We start from the raw sequence: 22,520 nt of genomic DNA, 5'->3' as shown, positions 1-22,520 counted from the left end.
GGCGCTGGGCCCCGCCAAACTTCCAACATGGCCGAGCCTGGTCGGGCCATATTTATAACATCCCTTATGGGCCGCCCTTTTTTCCCCGGGGTTCCCCCCTCCTGGGCGGGGGCGGCGGGCCCCTGCCTTGCTCCTACCTGGACCAACCGTGGGCCGGGTGGGTGGCTGCCTGGAGTGCGGAGCGGGTCTCCCTTGGGGGGTCCTGGCTCGTACCTGGGGTCGGGGCGGGGGGATGCCCGGAACTCCTGGGTGGTGGTGGGGTGCTCGTCTGGGGCTGTGGGCGTCCCTCTCCGGTGGGGCCCTGCGTTGGGCTCTTCTGGCGCGGCGGGGGGCTGCTTTCCTGGCTGGGCTGGGGCGGCGCTCTCTTTCCCTCTGCGCCTCCCTGCTCTCTGGCTCTGGGGGCCTCGCGGCGGTCCTGCTGGCCCTGGCCTGGGTGGCGGTCTTGGTCGCCCGGGGGGCGGTTGTTCCCTGCCTGTTCCCGTGCGGCGCTGGGGGAATTCCGGCTGCCGCTGCTGCTGCGGCGGGGGTATGGGTGTGGGGGTGGCTGGGCGCTCCTCCTCCTTCTTTTCACATTCCACCATCCATTTTAGAAGAACATAAACACTCACCTGAGCACAGGTGTTAGCTCACCTTTGCACTAATAGTTTGCATGATTGAATGAATGAAAGATTTCACACTAGTTGGTTTAAAGGCATAAGTATGCGTTCGTGAACACTATCTGTTTTGTGTGCATGTTGACATGTGGACATTTCTGCGGCTAGCAGGTGTGTTGATAATATTTGAGTGTGTGTGAACAGGCCCCGCCCTTTTTGTACTACATTTGAACCGTACCGTAACGATAAACAACCAGTAAACCTGCCTGCTCTATGCTGCTTCATGGTCTTACCCCCCTTCCCCTCCTATTATCACCCTCCTACCCCCCCCTCTCTCTAACGTCCCTCTCTCTTGTTCCCCTCTTTCCTTTTCCGTCCGGTCCAACACCAAAGATTTTCAAACATGATTGAAATTAATAAAGTTTGGCCTCAATTACAAAAGGGGTTTATTCAGACATACCTTTGGTTTGTCTGAAGATGAATAACCCCTCTTGTTAGAATAAAATATGTCCAACACAAGAGGCCCTCAGCTCTCATCTGTTTGCCTAGCTGTTGGACAGGTCAAGTTAAAAAAAAAAAAAAAAATGATGGCCCCGCCCCCTGCGTGCAAACCTAACTGTAATCTCTCTCTCTTATTCCCAACGTTTCTTTCTAAATGAGCAACGGATCCCGCAGTGACAGAACCCAAACACGCGAAGGCTAATCAGCAGCAGAGACGAATGGAACAAAAGAAGATTTATTTTTCCACAAACGTCCTCTGTACACGCGGCGGTCTCTCAGAGACGCCGTTTCCCCCATTTGGTCCGTCTGACTGAAGCTACATGATGCACGTGCCGTCACTCGGGTATTTCATGGACTCCATCTGCTGAGTCATCGCCAGGACTTCGTGGAACCCGGAGCTGAGTCCTGACATGTGCTGGAAGTAGGCTTCCTTCTCCACCTGCACCGACAGATTGTTCACCCCCGCGTCTTTCAGGAGGGCCGTCACCTAAAGGAGGAGAGGGTCAGTTTAAGCCCTTGTGCCATCTTGTGGGGTCCAGATGACCCCACTCCCAATGTCAACGTGCCTCCAGGGGGCACGTTGACATTGGGAGTGGGGTCATCTGGACCCCACAAGGGCTAGAAAAGCAACACATCCAGGTTTGTCTTAGCCAAACGTCAGAATGACCGACCTGCTGAGTGATCCTCTGCTCCACCACGTCTGACATGACCTGGAGGTGGATGGTGCCGGCCACCATGTTTGCAGAATGTCTCCAGAAGTGAGCGTCTCTGTGCGACAAAACTCCTTCAAGCTTATCGATCTGAAAGAGGAGAACTTTGTTGTCATCTGGCGACAATTCAACGCCTCCTTCCAGCAGAGACGTCAGCGTGGGATTTCAGACGTTCCTCCAAAAACGGCCTCAAAGAGCGGACGTTATCCCAAAGCTGCAGGACGACACTCGCTCTGCCCTCCCCCACCCCCCACGGCAAAAACCATAAGAGAATTCCACGACTCCGCACCTTTTCCAAAGCGCCATTGAGCACCTTCTCATGCTCGGGAGGAGTTCGTAGAAGAAGAACCTCACAGGCTTCCTTCAGGAGGGGAATGACGCTGAGGAAGATGAGAGTGGCGATGAAGAGCGAGCATATGGGGTCAGCTATCAACCACCCAAACTGGCGGATGAGGAGGGTGGAGATGATGACGCCCACGCTGCCCAGGGTGTCGGCCAGCACGTGGAGGAAGACGCCTGCAGAGGACATGAGGGCGTTAGGCTCCGGGTCCCGTCTCCTGGCGTGCGTCTCAGACTCACCTCTCATGTTGGCGTTCATGCCTCCGGTCAGAGAGCCGTGGGCGTGCCCGTGTCCGCCATGGGCGTGGCTGTGTCCATGTCCGCCATGGGAGTGTCCGTGCTCTCCGTGGGAGTGGCCGTGGTCGTGTGATTGGCAGCTTTTACCGCCGTGGGAGTGGGCGTGACTGAAAGCGCAGATCCCCACCAGGTTGACCAGCAGGCCTCCGACAGACACGGGCTGCAGAGAGAAGGCTGTGAGTGACAGGAGGAGCTGAAAGCGGCTCCTGAACCGGCGGCCTCAAGGACCCACTCTGATGAAAATGGTGTTGTTGTAGCGTTTTTCTGATGATGGGAGACATTTATAAAGAACATTTAGATTTAAAATGCCTTTGTGTTTTGCTTTATTCTGATCGTTTTGAATCAGAAGCAAACGAAAAAATGAGATTGGAAAAAGACTAATTGTGACACAGAAGCTACTATTGGTGGGCCACAAGCTCCATTCTGATGGATCCACCGGCAGACAAATAGATCCATGTAAGTCTTGGTTTTTCCTCATCTGAACTGGAATCTGGATCCAAACTGTACGGCTTCAATATTGTTTTCTTTGCACCACTAATATTAGGTTTGGGGTTGTGATGGCACTTTATTTAGCAGTTTTGCTCCAAGCTTTTTCACTTTATGGCTCTATTCTGATACATGAAAGACTTAATGTCATATATTTCCACCTGGGCACAAACTGTAATTATTAATTTCTCCTCCATGATCAATTTTCAAACGGTCAATCATCCATACATCACTACCAAATCTGAGCCCCTGATTGGTGTTCAACGGCTGCCTGTTTTGTACCAAAATCTTAAAAATGTGCGCAGTAGTGACTTGTCAGTCTGGAACCCAGAAGCCTGATACAGAAATATATGTGCCTTTACGTTGACTTTTTATTGGAAGTGGTTGAACCAGCATTTCTTTGAACATAGCTGTAGATTTCAATGCCATAGAAGTAAAGCCCTTCAGAGGGGAAGGTTCTTGCACCTAAAACCTGAAACAGTCCCCCTGATGATGTTAGACAAACTTCTACTCTGACTATGTTCAAGTCCTGAAGTAGATCGGTGAAGGGCTGCTGAACGGCGTCACTCTTTTATTCTTGTTTTAAACCGGACGTCCGATAAACAGACGTGACAGCTCTGCTCCTGCAGCTGCTGGGATGTCAGACGGAGCTCGGCGAAACTGACCGTCAGCATGTCTGTGTTGATGTTCGGAGGATCCAACAAACGCGTGACGGACTCCATGAACACGAAAAAGGCGATGACCATCAGGAACAGGCCGTTGATGAACCCAGAGAGAATTTCCACTCGACCAAACCTGGAAAACAGTTTGACCGTCAGTCTGGGAGCTCTAGCTGACGGGCTGCTGCCCCGCGTAGTGAAGGAGACTGCACCCATAGGAGAAGATCCTGGTGGCTTTCCAGCGGGTCATGAGGGCAGCGAACAGGCCCAGGACCAGAGCGGAGCAGTCAAACAGCATGTGGAAACCGTCAGAGATGAGTCCCAGACTGTTGGTCCAAACGCCATAAAACAGCTCCACGAAGGTGAAGGCCTGAAAGCAGATGCGGTTCCATAACTGCCACGTCCCCTGAACTAGAAGCTGTAAAAGTATTTCCCCTGACAAACACACACGTACCAGATTCAGGCACAGGAAATAGAAGATCTGTCTGGAGTCGTACTCCTCCAGGATCTGCTTGAGCGAATCTTTGATGAAGCGCGGCAGCGACTGGGACGTGTGCTGCAGCGCGTCCCCCATGAAGTTATACAGGGGCGTTCCCTCAGGGGAGTACCCCACCAAGGTGCCTTTTTGCCCCATCTTTGAGGGAGCTGCTAGAATGCTGGAGGCTGTGGAAAGGTCACACAGCTGGGTTGGAATGTCGTCACGCTGCAGAAACGGCCGCGTCACTTCCTGTCACTTACACATAAGGAAGAAGACGGCGCTGACCATCACGCCACCGGACAGCACGTGCTCAGTGCTGACGAGCTTGGGGGGGATGCTCATAGATCGGATCTGATCCGTGAGGGGGTGGGTCCAGAAGTTGGCCAGCAGCAGTCCGCTGGAGAAGAGGGCGAAGGTGCCGTAGCGAGCACACCTGGGAGCCTCCATCTTTGCGCTGCAGACGGCCTCCACGTAAAACTCCAGGATCATGACGGAGAAAATGACCATCCCGAACGGAAAGACCAGCGTCGCCCACGACTCCACTTTACTCTGGTTTGAGAAGCAGAAATAAACAATTGCACATAAATGCAACATCGCCATGTGTTCACTCCACTGTATGAGAGAACTGGACAGAGTGAATCCCTCCCCCCCCTGGCGCTCCAAACAGGAAGCATCCACTGGTTCCAAGCAGCCAAAATCCCATAGACTATTGAGAAATAAACAGCAGTTACTATTTGTCAGAATAACCTTTCTGGCTCTAAAACCTTTTATTAACATGTTCTTGATAATCTAAAATGTTTTAGATATTGTTTTCATTCCAAGTTATTCAAGTTATAAACTGACCAATCAGAAGCCTCAATCAAAGCATGTTGAACGTACAAAGTGTTGGACAGACTTTCCTGAACCTGCTTTTAGGTGTGGCCTTCCAACAAGCTCGCTCCAGATTGGCAAGAGCGGTTGCCATAGAAGCAATGACTAAACCAATCGCTGCTCACTGACGAGTTCTGGTTCCAACACACAAAAAATGGTGACTGAATTGACTGAATCGCCCATCTTAGCGGCCTTATGGAAGAGTGTCCGCCCTGTGACTGGAAGGTAGCCTAGTCATAAAGACTCGGCCTGGATTTAGTGGGACCCAATGCCCCCCCCCCTGCTTGACACTCAGCATGAATGGGTTGGAGTGGGGGGGTTAAACCACCAAATGGTCCCAGAGCGCGGCTGTGTCTGCAGCTCACGGCTCCCCCATGGGATGGGCCAAATGCAGAAAACAAATGCCACACACCTAGGTGTGTGACAGCTAATGGGATTTTAACTTTAACTTCATTGGGTTGGAACTGGAAGTCAACCATTTTCTATGGGGGAAGGCACACTGACTCAGTCCAGTTCTCATATACAGTGATGGATCCCTATTTCTGATCAAGTGCGAAAAGGCCACAGGAGCTCAGCAGAGAGAAAAGTTAAGATGGCACCAAGAAAAACCTCAGGAATAGAAAATTCTGGGGCTCCAACAGTGTCCGCGCTCTATTAATACCTCCTAAAGCTCGGTTGGACGGCTACTCACTTCAAGAATACATCAACAAAACCGGAGCTGCACAACCAGAGTGTCGCGAACACAAAAAACAGGAGAAAAGTTCATCAAAGCAAACTGAGTGAGACCTCATCATGAAAAGCCAACTCCACCCCTTCAACCAGTGTTTTAGAAAATATTTTTTTATTGTGACGCCGTCTTGTTTAAGGATGCTCTTAAAGGATTGCCATGCTGAAACGACCAATTAAGTCCCATCTCCTCTAGTTTACTCACTTCTGTGGTTACAGACAGGAATATCACCCAGGGGAGCAGCACCACGGCAGAAACTAAGCTGTCCAGGGCGTAGAGACGCTTGGAGCCTCCGATCTCCACTGACAACTTCCTGGCAGCCGTGTGGAAGCCAACCTTCAGGAACAGAGACACCACCAGAAGCACGACTCCACCCTAACAGGGAGCAGAGAATGGGACCGTCACGATGCAAAGCCTGTGCTGGCTTTACAAGACATTCAAAAGAACCGTACTTTATGATCTGCAACGCCCAAAAAAGAGATGGCCGTGTAGAGAAAATGAGTGAGAGCGCTGTCGTGATGTCCTTCAGCTGCAGAGACATCTGTCAAGGTTAACAGGTCAGCGAGCAGAAAAGTTGGGCAGAAGGACAGCAACCAAGGATACGGTGATCTCCCATTTTGGACATGAGGTCGTCGTTGTCGAAGAGGAGGAGGCAGATCACGGCGATGATGAACAGAGCAGCTCCTCTGGTCTGAACAGAGACACCATCCAGAAAAAAGAAAAACTCAGATTCTTTTTTAGGAAACAACAGAGACTGACAGAGTGAAAAAAAAGTATTTTTCCAGCATTTCAATAGACAATAGCCATGGTTAAACTATGATTTAGCCCATGGCCTCCCTATAGAAGCAGTAAAGATGCTTACAGAACCAAAAGTTAAGATTTCACAGAACTGAAATGGAGGAAAGAACAGAATCTCTGCAGAAAATGTCATTCTAATCCATGAATAGCTCATTTCCAGTCCTCCTCACAACAATAATGCATTAAAAATGAGAGTCTGTAAAGAGTGTGAGTGAACAGGGCGGTCCTACTTTGGACGGTCCTCCTCCGGAGTTGGTAAACAGGACACTGAGGAGCGCGACCACCACCACGTCAGCATGTTCAAACAGCAGCAGAGTCCTGCAGGAGACACGCTGGTAAACGCACAGAAGCAGCTGCAGCTCCACATCACCACAGTGCATCCTACCTCAGAGGACCACAGAGAGTCAGGCCGAAGAAGCCCAGGAGGGAAACCACGCAGCTGAAAACGGCGTGCTTCAGCAGCTTTATCCACTGAAAAACAGCAGGGGAAAAAACTCTCAAATGATCAACACAAACCGTCAGGGATCCAAAAGGGAACAGCTTTTTTTTTTTATCTTTCCCTTCTTCTGGCAAATCTTTGGTATTGAGGGAATCCAACACACCTGTCTTTTGGAGATGATTTTTCCGGATGAAAAAGGCTTTTGAAAGACAAGCAAAATAACAGCACTCCTGAAAAAAATGAAAAAAGAAGCAGCTCATGACATCCCAAAGGCTGCAGTCACACACACCAAACTCCCGGTGCTTCTGAAATGAAGAAACTCACCCCAACTTTAAGATGAAGATGAACTGAACTATGTGGACAAACTTTAAGATGTCGTAGGATTCAAAGACTCCTAAAGCTTTGAGCACCTTGGAGACGACCAGCAGAGCGATGTACTTCGTCAGCCTGTCAGGAGACAAACATGCGTCATGAAGAAAACGTTTATTGCTGTTTATTCTCAGACGTTTAGATCCTGTTGGAAACCATCACCCACTGGCATAAAAACAAAAAACTGATCAATGAGCGTGAACTTCAGCCATAACCATTGACTGTAAATGAGAACTGGACAGAGTGTGACGTCACCCATAGAAAAAGGTTTACTTTCAGCTCCAACCGAATGAAGTCCATTCAGTCGACATCAGTAAAGCAGTGAATGCTGCAAGTCAGGTTGAGTCAACGTTTCTATGGCAACCATTCTCACCAATCAGGAGTGAGCTTGTTGGAAGCCCACACCCCCGACCACTGAAAGTGGGCTCAGGAGCATCTCTTGATCAAACGTTTTGAAGTTTCAACATAAAACCACCTCCTTCTATTTGGTCAGTTTATAACTAGAATAACTTGAACTACAGAATAAAAATATCCTGAAAAAGAATAAGATCAACAACAACATGCTAACAGCATGAATGCTAATTCTGACAAACAGCTGTTGATTTCTATATAAAAGTCAACGAGATTCTGGTTTCTTGGAACCAGCAAGTACTTCCTGTTTGGAACCAGCAAGGGGGGCAGGGGCCTCTCAGTCCAGTTCTTTTATACAGTCAATGGCCATAACTTGACCGTTGGACAGAAAATGCTGCAGACAAACGTCACCTGAGCTTCTTGTGCATGAGGTGTTCAACAGTTATAAACCTTAACAGTAACTGAGTCCATGAGCCTGACTGACATTGGAGGCTTATCTGCACCTGAATGCCAAGTTCAGAGGAGAAATGCATCGCAAAGCTTTTTCTGGAGCTACTCCGGCCTCCGTTTGATGTTGTATTTTTGTTTCTTGGCTCGCTTGGTCAACTTATCAACTATCTGAAGGATTTCTATAAAAGGGGCTGCAGTGGTCAGCATCAGGCCTCACAGCATCCGGTGGTCCTGGTTCACATCCCGACTGGAACGTTTCTGTGTGGCGTTTGCGTGCTCTCTCTCCTCGTACATAGACGTGTGCGTTTTCTCCAGCTTCCTCCCACAGTCCAATGCCTCACGGGTTAATTGGTGTCTCCAAGTTGCTCCTTGGTGTGAATGTGATAGCATGGCCCTGCAACAGTTTGGTTACCTGTCCAGGGTGTACCCCAACTTCAGCTACCAGTAGCTGGGATAGGAACCAGCAACCCAGTGACCCAGAAAGGGACTCAGCGGTTTCTGAAGATGAATGGATAGATATTTGTATAAAAAGGTGGCATGCAGCGATTTATATCCTTTTACTGATTTGGGGTTTAGCAAGTTGTTTGACTTATTGTAGCAGTCGTGCAAAACTGGTTAGCTGATCGTACTCTCCACACGGATTCAGCAAAAACTAAACTGATCTTTCATAAAAACCCAGAAAATTAGCTATTCAGTTTCTTCTGTCCAGTGAAGCCTCGAAAACCTCTATATTTGCTTTGATAATATGAGACATAGATCCTAATTAGGGACACTTTTATCACATTCTAACCAGTGAAAGATTTTTTTTCCCCCATCTCATTTCAATAATGCTTGTGTGACTCACTTGTTTTCAAACTGTGCAGGATGCTGACTTTAAACATCAGCTAGGAGACAAACAGACTTTTCTCTATTTTGCCCTTCGATTGGAAAGGAGGATTTTACCATTTGTTTTTAGAAACATTAAACCAGTTTATTCTGAAGTTTCTATGAATTGGTGTAGCCAACACCTATTCTTGGTGCCTAAAACCTGTTTTATAGTTGGGGAAGACCCCCCCCCTTTCCCTTTAAGCAGTTTCTTATTCAGACCAGCTTTAGGGGGGATTGGGTTTTATGGTTCGATTGCTTGCATTTCTCATATTTCTGTAATTCTGTTCATGCGGTTTGTTTTCATTTTAGGATCTTTTCTTTCATCTCAATTGCACAAGATTTTTAAGTAATTCTGTAATGTGCTTTGGGATTTTATGTAGAAAAATATGCAGAATAAATAAAACAAATTAACAAGGTGTACGAGAAACAAAACACTATTTTCTTTATGACCCAAATTTAATATGGAATAGGAAGAGGGAAACTTTAAAAAAAATATGGTCAAATTGTGTGTAGTGGTATAAATAAAAAAAATAAAAACTAAACTAATCGGTCTAACAAAGCACAGACTCCTGGGTGTAAAATCTTGACCCGAGTAACAAAACAAATGTTTTTGTTTGATGGTTTTCAATTTGATTTCTGATTTAACACCAATTTCAAAAAATAGGTTAATTTGGCAAATTTCTATTTAATACATTTTGATTAGTTATGAAAAACATTCTTCACATAACTAAACTGAACAGATAAGGAGTTAAAAATAAAGTCAAAGCAGATTTGGCACAAAAAAAAGAGATGAAATAGTTTGAAATGCTAATCGACACAAAGATATAATGAAGTGATTTACAGCATTTTCTATGTGAAGATCAACATGATGACATTAATCAAGTCATCCCTGATGACAAACATTTCACTTGCATTGATTATTATTCCTTAGATTGTTTGCATCTGTGAATCTTAAGGTTCACAGGAGCTTCAGAACATGATGATCTCAGGAACTTTTTGCTGCAAAACGACTTCATTGTGCATCTGAATCATAGCACCGATTTTTCCCTTCTTTTTCTGGATTGGACTCTGAAAATCAAACGCAAAAAGGTGAAATACACTTTACACGAGTCCGAAGCTCATCAAAGGATGACACTGGAAACGCAGTGGGGCCCATGATTCAGGTAGGGTGACGTGCAGCTGTTACCTGGAGTCCGGCACCTCCACCATGCCCAGCTTCCCCCCGGACAGGACATTGCTGCTGTACTTCTCCTCCGAGTCCATTCTGAGCCCCGGACACCAACACTTCACATCGCTAATGAAACGCTGCCACAACCGCCACCCACGTCAGGCTAGCAGAGCGTTTCTGCCTCAGGAGGAAAGTCCGACATTTTTCTTCCAAACTCTTCTCTCTGTAAGAGTTAGCTGTTAGCTTAGCTAGCTCAGCAGCTGGGCTGGTTCGGCAGAAAAGAGGTTTTCCTTGTAGTTTGGAACAGCTGTTAGACAAATAAACAGAAAAACAAACACACCGGTCCGGCCGATAACTTACGACAACATCATTCAAAATGTTTCGCTTAAAATAACTAAAGTACCACGAAGAAATAAAAGGATTACGTTAAAATAACAGGTCTGTCCATTAAGCCACGACACTTCCGGACACGTCACGTGCGAGTATTGTGGGTAAATGCTGCGCCTGCGCGGTACTATGTTCTGATTTTTTTTGGTAAATCTTTATTAAAACCTTAAGTTTTCAGAGCACTAAAACAATTCTGAATTAAATTTTACTGAAATCCTTTGATTTAACTTAAGAAAACAATTGATAGTATGGTCAACAGTTAAAAACCTGGAATTTTAAGAATTAAACTCAATCAGGATTTGTTGAAGAAATACCAAAACATAATAATTTTGAACCATTTCTTGATTCATTGGAATAAAATTTGTTAACAGAAAATCACGGTTTCCTTTAATTCTAGCTTTCTGCAAGGCTTTTGATCTGTTTAAGAAAGTTTTTATAATCAAAACTCTTATTTATATAGACTTTTACAGAGCGCTGAACAAGACAATAACAAAAATAATAAATTCTTCCCTCAAATTAGCATTCGTGATACACAAAATAATGACATGTGGGAACACAATGATGATTTGTGGCCACAAGATATAGCGATTTGTGCATACAAAAAGTGAATTTGTTTGTTTAATGTCATGTCCAAGGCTCCATAGATTTTGGCTTTACATTCATCAATATAAATGATCTTATTATGTAAGACATCTGCTTTGTGGTCTCAATAATGTTTTTTTTTTATCCTTCTCCAACCGCTCAGTTTCTCCTCCTGAGGGTACATACAAAGGATTTCAGTTCTGATGTGACACAAGGCTCACCCAAACTGTTTATTAGATTTTGAACCTTCACTTGTGTCAGAAGGACCTCGACAAGTAACACAATAGGTTGATGACACTACAGTTATTTTGTGTATGGGTTAATACACACCTTAATGGATTTATGGAGCAACCCCCCCCCCCCGCAACAAAAAATAAATAAAAAAATGAATAGATTTAAGAAAAAACTTTCTCCATGCGGAGCTTCAATAGTACATTTAAATCTTAAATATTTTCCTGGCCCCTCATAACTATTCTAATGCAGATCTTCATGGACTTTCTATGAGATATGAATTTAAATATTGAACTACAAATTGACACCCATGCACCTAAAATAGTGGTGTTAAATTTGAAATATTTTCACTGAACAGTAAAAGGTAGACTATTTAATACCTCTGTTTCATTGTTTCAAACATTTCATTCAAAGATGTAAATCCTCGAGTGTAAACCCCCAGTTTCAAATTTATCAAAGGGGAGTTTTGAATTTTATAAAAAGCTTTGTGTGAAAAAAAACTTAAAATCAGAAAATTTTAGAATTGTAAAATCACAAAACACAAATACCTAAATGCCATTTCATGTACACTTTATCTTGAATACAACAGTTTTTTTTTTAAATGTTCTGTTATGCAAGCTCCGTCAGTGTTCTAGTATGTAAATGATCAGAAATGCTCATTGTAAATTAAACAATTTAAGGAGGGAAATTAAAGCATTAAACTTGCTCAGGCTGTTTAAAAAATATATCAACACAATGAGAGGAAAAAAAGATGACAGATTTCTGAAACTGCAGAAATCCTTTAGCAATGAGGCGGCTGGGAGATGTTCTTTGTTGTAGTAGAAGTATGAATTACTTTAACTGTTCCAAACATGTTCAAATTCTAAAATTGTGTGCAAAAAAGAAAACTGATGCCCTTTTGTCAAAAATAAAACATTAACACAAAAACCAATAGGTGTTTCAAGAAAACATTTCCATTTTTAATTAGAAATCGATATGAAGTAGAGGGAGTGATCCTAATCTATTCTCCTTTTACCAGTGTTCTTGAATAAGGGAAGCCTTCGCAGGGTCATGTCTCCATAAGTGCACACAGGGTCTCAGGTTTTATTTAGATGTAGAAGAATGTCAGAGCAATATTACAAAATATAGAAATATGAATATAAACTATTTTTGGATACCTTCATTTTATCTACTTTGCTTTAGCTCAGCACGTAGCTCAGGTGTGACTTAACAGTTTGGGATCTTGAGAAAAACATTCATATGCTCCATTTTTACCAATCAATGGAGAATTTTCTTGTCCCCTTTTTACTCAAGAATTTTTAATTGGTTCTTTTGTCTATTGATCTGGTTAGAAACTAGATGTTTTGGGATAGCACTTTATTGATACATCAACAGAATAGCGAGATTCACAAGATGTTAAGATAGTATGTTGGGTTTTTAATTGATGCAAAGTTTTTGGATGTCCAAGTGATGGGTTCAGATCTTCAGTGAGGTCCACACAATCCCAGCAGGATCTGCTGGTAATCTCCTTTAGTGTCTTTCTGTAAAATACAAATACTTTCAGCACAAGTACCTTGTGAACAAAAAAGACAAAGTTCTCTTTTTCTTGCCTGTATGTCCTCCTGCAGGCGTCGGCCAAACATGGCCTTGTACTCCTCAATGATCTTCTTCAGGTCCACTTCGGAGCGGCTCACCAGAATCCTGATCAAAGTGTTATCCCGCGTGCCGCTGCCCTGTAACGGATTCATGACATGCTGGATCCTATTATACCATCACCAGGCATGCTAGGATATTATGGTATTAGCCAAACTAAGAGATTTCCTGATATTTCATGGTCTAAACCTTTACTACATTTGAAAACCGATTCTCAAAAGAAAATACGTTACTTATTAGTAATCTATCTATCTATATGATCAGTTTTACATAGCTAGAAACCTTTTGATACTTTATCACTGCAGTATTTTACCAACTTATTGACAAAAGTAATATAAATTCTAAATCAAGTAAACTTCAGGTTCATACACACCTTCATGGAGTTATGGAGCTTCTCAGCAAAGAAAGCCGGCGTGTTCCAGGCACATTTCACTGCATGGCAAAGAGGAACATGAAGAGAAAAACAACAAAACAAAAAAAACATTAAAAAAATTCAATAAATCAGCTGCAAAAGATCACCAATGTTCACTTGTGAGGCAGACTCCAACATTTAAAATCACACGTTTTGAAATTGATGACCTAAGAGGCTGGGTTTGTTTTTACAAGGCAAATACACTCAGAGCTTTTCACCTCCTACTTAGGGATAAACTCCGCATCTGCAGAGGGGAATGTTCAAACTAGAATCTGGGTCTCAGCTGTGATCCAGATGATGCAAATATTGGAAAACATTGTTAAATCCACAGACCAGGCGACTTCCTTTAATCAGTCACTGGTGTGCTTTTATTTGCACATATGTGATCTGATTCAGCTTCTGAAAATGAAACACTGGAGAAAAAAAAAAAAAGGTTTTATTAAAAAAAGAAAAAAACAAAAACAAACAGCTGATGGGGAAACAAAAAAAAATGGTTAAAGTGTTTTAGAAAATACATTTTTCGAGTAAACTCCAAAAAGTTTTTTCTTCAAAGAAAGTTTTTCATTCCAGAAATACAAACATTTGTTTGAGTTGGCGTGATTGGAGCTGCAGGAAGGAGTTTTGCTTTCAGGGCAGACGCTGCCTGGCAACCGTAGGCGTTTTGTTTGCATTTCTAATTTATCTGGATTGACCAGCTCTCCTGTTAACCGATATCAATCTAAGAGCATTCTTTCGCAACTCTTAAACTTTTATACAAAAAGGTCAGAGTTCATGATTCAGTCAGAAGGAGACATCTGGACAAAGATGGATCCATGGGAGAGTTTTTGATGAGCAAAAAGAATGCAAAGACTCAGGAACATTCCTCAAAACCTTGGTAAAAACAAACATACTCCAATAAGATGGGAATGGACAGAATGTATCAAACATCTGAAGCATCCAAACAGTTTCAGAGTGAAACGTGGTGGTGGGAGTGGGATGATGTGACGCTGATCTGCAGCTTAAGGACCTGGACGACTGACTTTAAACTTGTTTCAGCCTGAAAACTAGCAGATCCTGTTTTATGACCTTAAAAAGTCGTTCCTGGAAGAAAATGTGGGCGAATTCAAACAAAGGTGCGTTTGTGTGAGTGAAAATCACTACAGTCTGGACTATTTGAAAGCTCAGAACCAGGCTCAAAACAGATTAAATCATTTTCCTTTGCATCTGAGAGGAGTGGTAGCTTCAAGAACATACACAACTGGACGGTGGTTCACTCACCGATGTCGATGAGGCAGTCTTCGATGTCTCCTTTGAGCTGCAGCTCCAGGGCTTTGGGCAGCGAGGTGTCACTGACGCTAGCGTAATGCTGGAACGCTGCAGAAATCACAGAAGACATGCAGCTGCCGCTAACGCAAAGTGTTGGAAGCTTGTACCACCAGAGTGATGGTTATTTGAGTCAGATCTTGGATTAGGTAGATGCTGGGTGTGTTCAGGCCGTCTGAGAGCGGCAACCTGTTTGTCTGCTTTCAAACTCACTTTTTTTGAGCTGTGGGCCGCTCCTGGAAGTCAGGATTTCAATAAAGGTAGAAACGTTGATCTTAGAATTACCGCTTGCTTCAAAAAGAATCTGCAGACACGGAAAAAAAAAAAAAAAAAAAGAATTTACAGCCTCTCTATGAGGCTGTGGTTCGTGTCGTGGAGAAGAGGCGTGTCCAAACATCCAGCAGGTACTGGGTTAGAAAGAACCGGCTGCTTTTACCTTTGCGTCCTTCTGGGCCAGCTCCAAGTCCACCTTCTCGCCCTCATCCTTCTTGGCGCTCAACATGGCAAGGAGGGCCTTGGTGAAGTCGCCGCTTGTCTCATCCTTGATGACCTCCTCCAGCTCGGTCTTGTACTCTGAGGAAGCGACAGTTCAGATGCTACAGCTGCTCCATAGACCAGGGTCTGCAACTGCACAACCCTGATCCATTTCCGGAATTTAGAGCTCGTGTGAAGAATAACAGAGTGGAGTGTCTTAAAACCTTCTTTGAAGACTCTTTTGATGTTCTCAATCTCTCGGTTTGACCTTGTTGCTAGAATCTCCACCAGGACATTCTCATCTGTTCCCAGGCCCTGAAGGCAAACCCAGAACATTCAGCATAAATATTCAATTTACCGATACAAAGTCTGAGAAAAGACATGGATCCCAGCAGATGCATTCAAATAGCAAAGCCTCAAGCCTGAAGTAAAAAAAAAAAATACACCAAAACAACCAGACCACACAAGAAAAAAACAAAACAAAAAAAAAAACAAACCCGCACTAATTATGTCCACCCACACAAAGCAATTTCCCCCTGCAAAATCAGAATCAAAACTGCTAAAAAGGGTGGGAATCTGCCCAATCTGGCAACACTGAACTCAGGCATTAGATGCATTTAAAACAAAAAAGTTTTTACCTTTGTGGCTTTCCTGAGCAGATGGGCATCATAATTTGCCGGTGGCATGAGCAGAGCCAGACACGCATCTTCCAAATGTGATCTGAGAACGTCCTTCAGGCTCTGTTCCAGCTTCTGAACACACAGCAGGACACAGAGGAGTAACGCACAACACTGTGTTTTTTTAAACGTAATCCGCTGATTTCTTCATCAGGCTTTACTACAAGTGTGGGGGGAACCTTTTTTTTTGTTTTTTTTTTTAAACACCACATTATTAAAAAAACAAAAAAAATCAGCCATGCACATCAACCTGAGCCAAACATCACTATCTATCCATCTATACACATCTTGTAGAGTCTTTTTGAGGCTCTTCGATGTGTTATTTATTTAGTTTTAAATGTTATAAAAAAATCCTTTATAATTGTCACACTAACTGAAGAGAATTTTAAATTTATTTAAATTAAAAGTAAATATATTATTCTTTTCAGAAAAACATTTTTTTAAATAATCAAATATTCAAACTGGAGAGGGAAAAGTATAGTAGAAGAACAAGACAAACACATCTGAGAATTGTGGAAAAGTTTAGCTCGCTTAGCGGTTACATTTTAAGTGGAAGGATGAGCTTTAGTTCTGTTCTCATAACATTAAAGTTTTTCATCTCAACAGCAGGAGTGCCTGCTTCATTGACAATAATTTTGACCTTTTAAGAAAATATTCTTCATTCCGCCTTTTGCGCATGCGCAAATAAAAAAAGGCTACTTTTTCCATAAATTAACCTACACTTCAGTTCTGGAAGCTAAACAAACGGGATTTTCCTCACTTACCTTCCCCACAGATGCCTCATAAACCGTTTTGATCTTCTGCCTCTGCTCATTGTTTCGTTTCGCCAAAACAGCAACGATCACATCTTCATCCACTCCTGACAATAAACAAATAAAAACCATCTCTGTCTGCAGGTAAAGTCACCACATTAAGATCCGAGCAGGAAACCGGAAACCGCAGCCTCTGCAGAGGCTGAAGCCCCGCAGGCCCCGCAGCTTCCCGCGCTCACCTTTGCTTTGGATGGCGCTCCGAAGAACCCCGGCATCTTTGCTGGCATCAAAGTCCGGATGAGGCGTGACTGTCCCATAATACTTTGGTTTGGGCTTTTCCTTCACCTTCACAGACAAAAACCAGACTCATCATAAGATTTCAACAAATCCAAACCTGCTCTCATTCATCAGAGGCGCGTGCCGGGACTCACGGGCTCCGGGACCTTCTTGTTGTCGGAGTCTTTCGTGTGGATGATGTTGTTGAAGAATTTTTTGAACATGGCCATTTCGACTTCAAACGGGAGACCTGGATCCTAGAGAAACTGTCTGAGGCTGGTGAAGCCACCAGCTGCACCTGCGGAGTTTTTACTACAGGCTCCGCCCCTTTCAGGCAGGTTTCTGCTCACCTGCCGATGATCTGCCAATCACCCGCCACCTGTCTAGCAGCGATCCCACCAGGTAAGAGAAGCCACGCCCCATCAGACACACGCTGTGAGTCAGGAGCGTCCTGCACACACCCAGATATACCTTCTGGCTTTGCGCACACCAAACCTGAAGGTCCACATTTTTTCACCTGAAGTTCCCAATTGAGGAGCTGTAGGGATGGTCAGCACGGATCAAAATCTGCACGGGCAGGGCTTTAACGAAACTGTCATTAAAGTCAAGTTAAAGCCTGTGCTGTAGCTTAATGAGGAAAGGTTTCCAATAAGGCCTTAGTCACAACGGTTCTAACGGGTGGATACAGACTGTCTGAGAAATGAGACTGGGTTGGGCCCACATTAAAAAGGGCAAAGTTGGTGAGCCCGTGGGGAAAAGATGTTCATGAATCACAGTTACACAAATGCTGCCCGGGGCGTGCAGCATTTGTGCAGAGTCAGTAGGTACCCAGAGGGCACCCCTTACCAATGATTAGAGCGTGGCGTGAGGGCACCGTACAACAACATCACCGTGCATCATATGTGCATGTAACTTACATTATCCTTACAAATACTTCACAAATACACTTACTGCACGCATGACAGTGGTGCGTTCCATCATTTTCATGACGTCCGTTGAAGTGGCCACTTAATGGGGCAAGGGAACTGCAAGACACTCATGTGCTCCCTTTAAGATGCGTTCTCTCCTCTTCATGACCCTCCAGGAGCGAGGACATCCCAAAAACCTGCAGCATCCATATGGGTCAACCTGCGATGCACCTTGGGGGGGTGGGGCTACTTGGCTGCGTCCCCCTCCCATTGGTTCAATTCAATTTAGTTTCATTTATGTAGCCCAGTTTTACAGCACAGTGTTCTCAGTGGGCTTCACTAAACGTAACATCAGTTACAAAATACAATAGCTGATTGCTAAGGTAAATTAAACATACTCAATTAAACTAGGCATCCCAGCTCTTAGACCCTCCTGCTCAGAGAGTAAAAACTCCTAAAATAAAAGCTGATATCAGGAGATAAAAATAACCTCAGGGTTGTCCACTTGAATGAGGGATCTTACTACAGGACCGACAGGCGATGTACTAGGACTCTTAGAGAAGAATCAGCTTATCTAACTATACAACTACATGTTGAATAGTGTTGCCGATGGGCTTCATCTAAATTGAACTGGGAGATGGCTGGGGGCGCGAGACGAGCCAGAGACGAGGTCCACGGCCAAGGTCAGGAGCACAGATGAGCCAACTGCAATCTGGAATTAATCCCTCTGCCCCAAAGGGGAGTGGGAAAGAGGGACAACACATCAATTGCACTGCACCAAAAAGAGACATGGAGAACTAAATGAAAAATAATGATCAAGAATAGAGGACAGGAGAAGTAGATGAGAATAGAGAACAGAACCTCAGTGCACCATAGTTTCCCCAACTTATTGTTATTTAAATTTTATTCATGTTAATATTTGTTTGCATTATGGCCCATATACCAGATGGTAATAATTATAATAGAAAATCTACGTTTTAGGCATATCAATATTGATACAATATAGTATTAATCTAAGCAGGGGGAATTGGCCGGCCTGGCGCGGTTTATGAAGGGCGTGGATCCGCGGAGAAATATGTATAATGGATGTAATGAAAATGAATATTCCCCCAAACGTCATTAAGGTAAGGTAGTCCAGCAATAAGTTAAATATTCTCTGATTACTAGCTAGCCTGGAAATAAGCCTGACCAAAAAGGAATGAGTTAAGCTGAACTTTGAATGTAGAAACTTTGTCGGCTACCACTCCTCCTTCGTGTTGGGCGGGGGGTCTTGGTGGGTGGGGCTGACCGGGCACCCCCCCCTCTTGTTAAGTTCCTTTTTACATTCCATCATCCACCACAGTAGAACTCAATTGCTCACCTGCGCACAGGTACCATCTCACCATTGCAGAGATGGTATGTGTGATGGAGTGATATGGTTGATATGTGTTTGTTTGTCTGCATAAGTATGTGTGTGTGAGCTGTAGTTGTATTGTGTACGAGATGACCTATTTCTCTGTGAAGATTTTTGGAGCCAACAGACATGTTTGTAATACCTGAGTGTGTGGACAGGCCACGCCCCTTTTAAATAACATCTACACCTGCCAGTAATAATGATAAATCCCCAGAAACTCATTGCTTTGTGTTTCTTACCCCCGCAAAGCCATTGCTCTTTAATCCTCTTCCATCTTTTTTAACCACCCCTCTTATTTTTTCTCCCCTTTCTTTTGTACCCCCTCCCCCATCTCTAACATTCCCTTCTCTCCTTTTGTTTTCATCCAGCAAGAAATATATGCAAACGTAACTTATATAAATAAAGTTTAGCCTCAAGGACAAAAGGGGGTTTATACAAATATACACCGCGTGTGTCAGAAGATTCATAACCCCCCATAGTAACAGTAAAATCTGTCAAGCTTAAGAGGCCTTTAGCTCTCATCTGTTTGCTTATCTGCAGGACAGGACACTTAAAAAATAAATAAAACAAAACTGTGTCCACAAGAAGCTAAACTTCTCTCAGCAACCATTGAATTTATTCTGCCACACCCACATTTGTGATTTGTTTCAGATCGATCAACTATAAGATGTACACATATCTTCCCTATAACCACTATCCCCCCTTCATGGCCACAATTTCATGGAAACCCTGTCTTTTTGTCCAGAGGAAGGACAGACAGTTCATGATGAACAGTTGACAGTTCCTCAAAGTTCATATCCATCACCTAGCTCGAAGTTTGCGCAACTGCCATGACAGTCAAGGCGGTGTAAGGATGTGGAGATGGTGAACAATCATTTGTTTTTTACCCACCACCCTTGTGGGCACTGTTCACCCTGGACATGTTTAAAATGATAAGGGGAAATAAGAATAATGTACCCAACTTTACTGGGAGTCAAAATGAGCAAATTTGGTTTTTATTCATGAAAGTAGATACAAGTCCAATTCATCTTTCAGAATCCAATACAAAACAACTTTCTTTTGTCTCAAAAAAGTTTTTACATGTGTATTGTAGTAAACTGAACAAAGGAAACTGAAAGAAAATCTGTCTCATGCCTGAAGAATTTGATGAATTTTGATTTGATGAGTGAAAAAGAAAAATTCAAATCTTTCCATCAGTGAATGAAGCCACTGTAGCATCAGTCAAAACAAATGTCATCCTGAATGATCTGAATAGTTTCAAATAGATCTCATGATGACATCATCAGAGGATGCAGCAGAAACTCCATCTTTTCTATTAGGGGAACAAAATAAAGACCCAGATCCAATTTGTTTGCATTAAATGTTAATGTATGAAACAAAGTAACAATAATGGAGGAACCTGCTCAGGATGAGCCCTGAACTGCTTCATTCAGAAACCAGAACTCTCAATCTCTCATTAATTCCTGAGAAGAAAACTACATAGCAACAATAAAAGAAAGGAGAGGGGAAATCCATCTTTTTTCCCCTTTCTAATAAAAACACATTTGTTTAAAAAATGTGTCATCCCATTTAGATTATTATGGAAGTTTTTATTGTCATAGCAACATACATTTCCCCTATTTATGGTCCGAAATTTGTTTCTCAAAAAATTAGTCATGAGATTTATCATAATTCTCAGCCGCTAACATTGTCGTCAGAACGCTGACCCAGTAACACATCCATGTACATTTAGAAATGTGTGGAATTTGTCAAACAGTACGTCAGAAAGACTGTTTTTGTTAAGACTGTTTCATAAATCCTGCTGCTCCGATTTGAATCTGCTTTAAAGCTTCTGATGCTTTAAGGGTGAAGAACATGATATGGTGGCTCTGTCAGACTCCTCCCCCTTTCCTCTCCGCTTGGGTCCTGATTCAGCCCAGCTGCGACCACTTACCTCATCTCATCACCTGCCTTCATAAGAAGCTCCAGGATCAGTATTCTTTGCCAGTCCGTTGCCCCTGATGGTGCATATTTGGTCTCCAAGTCAAGTGCTTTACTCTCTCGTTACGCCAAGCCTGCGCCTAATCTCTCTGTCTACTCACCTCCAGGAATCCATAGCCACAAGTGGTCGCCTGAATCAGCCTCACCCCGGAACCCTCATTCTGCCTACTCCTCTGGACACACCTCAAGCCTCTGCCATTCTCCGTCTGTCTCCCAGATCTCCACTGACGACGACAACATCTTCCAAGACCTGCGGAGGAACCCACCAGTGACGCCACCAAAGTCTGCCTCACGTGTAGTGATCTCCACGAATCCTGCTCACGCTCCTCTGTGTTTCTTCCGGGTTCCAGCGTCTGAGTTCGAAATTGTTCTGTAGCCATGACAAAACGGACTGGCCATAATCCTGACCCGGAAGGACTCAGACTAGCTGTTACCCAACAAGGCATTATGCTTGGACGTCAAGCGGACGCCCTGTCTCAAATGGCAGCTGCCTAGCAGGACCTTTTTCATCGCCTGGATGGTATGACTCAGACCTTACATGAACTAACTGGTCAATATTCCCATGTTTCGCCCACCACAGCTCATGCTACCGTCAGCCCAACATCTTCCGCTTCCAGATCACCGTCCGCTCCTGAAAACATCCGGCTCCAACCGGAACCCTTCTTCGGGGACGTAGAAGCCTGCGCAGGGTTTTTGCTGCAGTGCCAGTTGATATGTCAACAAGCCCCCAGATACTATCAAACGGACCACAGTAAGATAACGCTCATCGTTAATTCCCTGAGAAATAAAGCTCTCCAGTGGGCTCAAGCCTTACTCTCTGCCAATCCCATTACTCACTTTTCTTATGAACACTTGCTTCCTCAGCGAGTTCTGACTCATATTTGACCAACCTCGAAAACAGGAAGAGGCGACCCGGCGGCTCCTCGCTCTCAAACAGCGGAACAGACCCGTTAGCGAACATGTCGTCGATTTCCGCATCTTAGCGTCGAAACTGGCTGGCACCAATTTGGCGTTTAAAGGTATTTTTTACCAATCACTGACTGAGCAGATAAAAGACCACCTCTGTTCACAACCCGAAGCTCGCTCGTTTGAGGAGCTAGTCTCTGCGGCTCTCAGGTCGGACATCAGATTACGGGAGCGTCAAAGGGAACAAAGCCATCCACCTCCGCGTCCCCCAACTAAGTCAGTCCACGCTCCACCCGTCGAACAGAGCCTGCTCACAGAGTTTCCCGTTCCATCTAAACCTCCGGACGAACCCATGCAGATCGGCCACTCTGTCAGAAGGGGAGCGTCGCAAGAGCGTCGCAAGAGACGCGAAGCTGGAGCATGTTTTTACTGTGGGACTAAAGGACATTTGGTTTCAGCTTGCCCACTGCGTTTAAAGTCCCAAGCCCCTAGCTAGACGACAGGCC

At 44.2% G+C, this 22,520-nt stretch overlaps 2 protein-coding genes across 2 annotated transcripts; both read right to left on the bottom strand.

Annotated features, from left to right (window-relative positions):
• Window positions 1–1,313: 1,313 nt before the first annotated feature.
• Window positions 1,314–10,614, bottom strand: slc30a5 (solute carrier family 30 member 5). Its single transcript, XM_011482054.4, has 17 exons — window positions 10,528–10,614; window positions 10,121–10,409; window positions 7,222–7,344; window positions 7,061–7,127; window positions 6,844–6,929; window positions 6,689–6,776; window positions 6,264–6,351; window positions 6,113–6,189; window positions 5,865–6,035; window positions 4,324–4,612; window positions 4,040–4,248; window positions 3,798–3,955; window positions 3,592–3,721; window positions 2,384–2,600; window positions 2,094–2,320; window positions 1,766–1,894; window positions 1,314–1,581 (listed from the first exon to the last, which is right to left on the bottom strand). The coding sequence occupies exons 2-17, from the start codon at window positions 10,195–10,197 to the stop codon at window positions 1,411–1,413; spliced, it is 2,307 nt and encodes a 768-aa protein (XP_011480356.1). The 5' UTR covers window positions 10,198–10,409; window positions 10,528–10,614; the 3' UTR covers window positions 1,314–1,410.
• Window positions 10,615–12,641: 2,027 nt separating this feature from the next.
• On the bottom strand, window positions 12,642–17,266 carry LOC101161495 (annexin A1). The gene is made up of 11 exons (XM_004075081.5): window positions 16,983–17,266; window positions 16,791–16,896; window positions 16,564–16,658; window positions 15,761–15,874; window positions 15,347–15,437; window positions 15,085–15,221; window positions 14,862–14,952; window positions 14,604–14,699; window positions 13,308–13,366; window positions 12,892–13,014; window positions 12,642–12,822 (listed from the first exon to the last, which is right to left on the bottom strand). Exons 1-11 carry the CDS (start codon window positions 17,055–17,057, stop codon window positions 12,766–12,768), a joined length of 1,044 nt encoding a protein of 347 aa, XP_004075129.1. The 5' UTR covers window positions 17,058–17,266; the 3' UTR covers window positions 12,642–12,765.
• Between the last annotated feature and the right edge of the window lie 5,254 nt (window positions 17,267–22,520).

This window comes from Oryzias latipes, chromosome 12, assembly GCF_053564925.1.
Source record: "Oryzias latipes strain Hd-rR chromosome 12, Olatipes_Hd-rR_3.1".
In the NCBI taxonomy this organism is placed as follows: domain Eukaryota; kingdom Metazoa; phylum Chordata; class Actinopteri; order Beloniformes; family Adrianichthyidae; genus Oryzias; species Oryzias latipes.
Note: the sequence above shows the minus strand (reverse complement) of the source record. Positions and strands in the feature narration are given on the sequence as shown.

Bases quoted from the DNA above. Each gene is read 5' to 3' on its own strand.
- slc30a5 (XM_011482054.4), bottom strand. From the start codon at position 10,197: ATGGACTCGGAGGAGAAGTACAGCAGCAATGTCCTGTCCGGGGGGAAG. The intron at 6,036-6,112 runs GTACGGTTCTTT...GCTCCCTGTTAG, and splicing joins TGGGCGTTGCAGATCATAAA to GGTGGAGTCGTGCTTCTGGT. The intron at 3,956-4,039 runs GTACGTGTGTGT...ATCTGCTTTCAG, and splicing joins ATTTCCTGTGCCTGAATCTG to GCCTTCACCTTCGTGGAGCT.
- LOC101161495 (XM_004075081.5), bottom strand. From the start codon at position 17,057: ATGGCCATGTTCAAAAAATTCTTCAACAACATCATCCACACGAAAGAC. The intron at 15,875-16,563 runs GTAAGTGAGGAA...CTGTGTGTTCAG, and splicing joins ATGAGGCATCTGTGGGGAAG to AAGCTGGAACAGAGCCTGAA. The intron at 13,367-14,603 runs GTGAGTGAACCA...TTTGCCATGCAG, and splicing joins AGACTGCCTCATCGACATCG to TGAAATGTGCCTGGAACACG.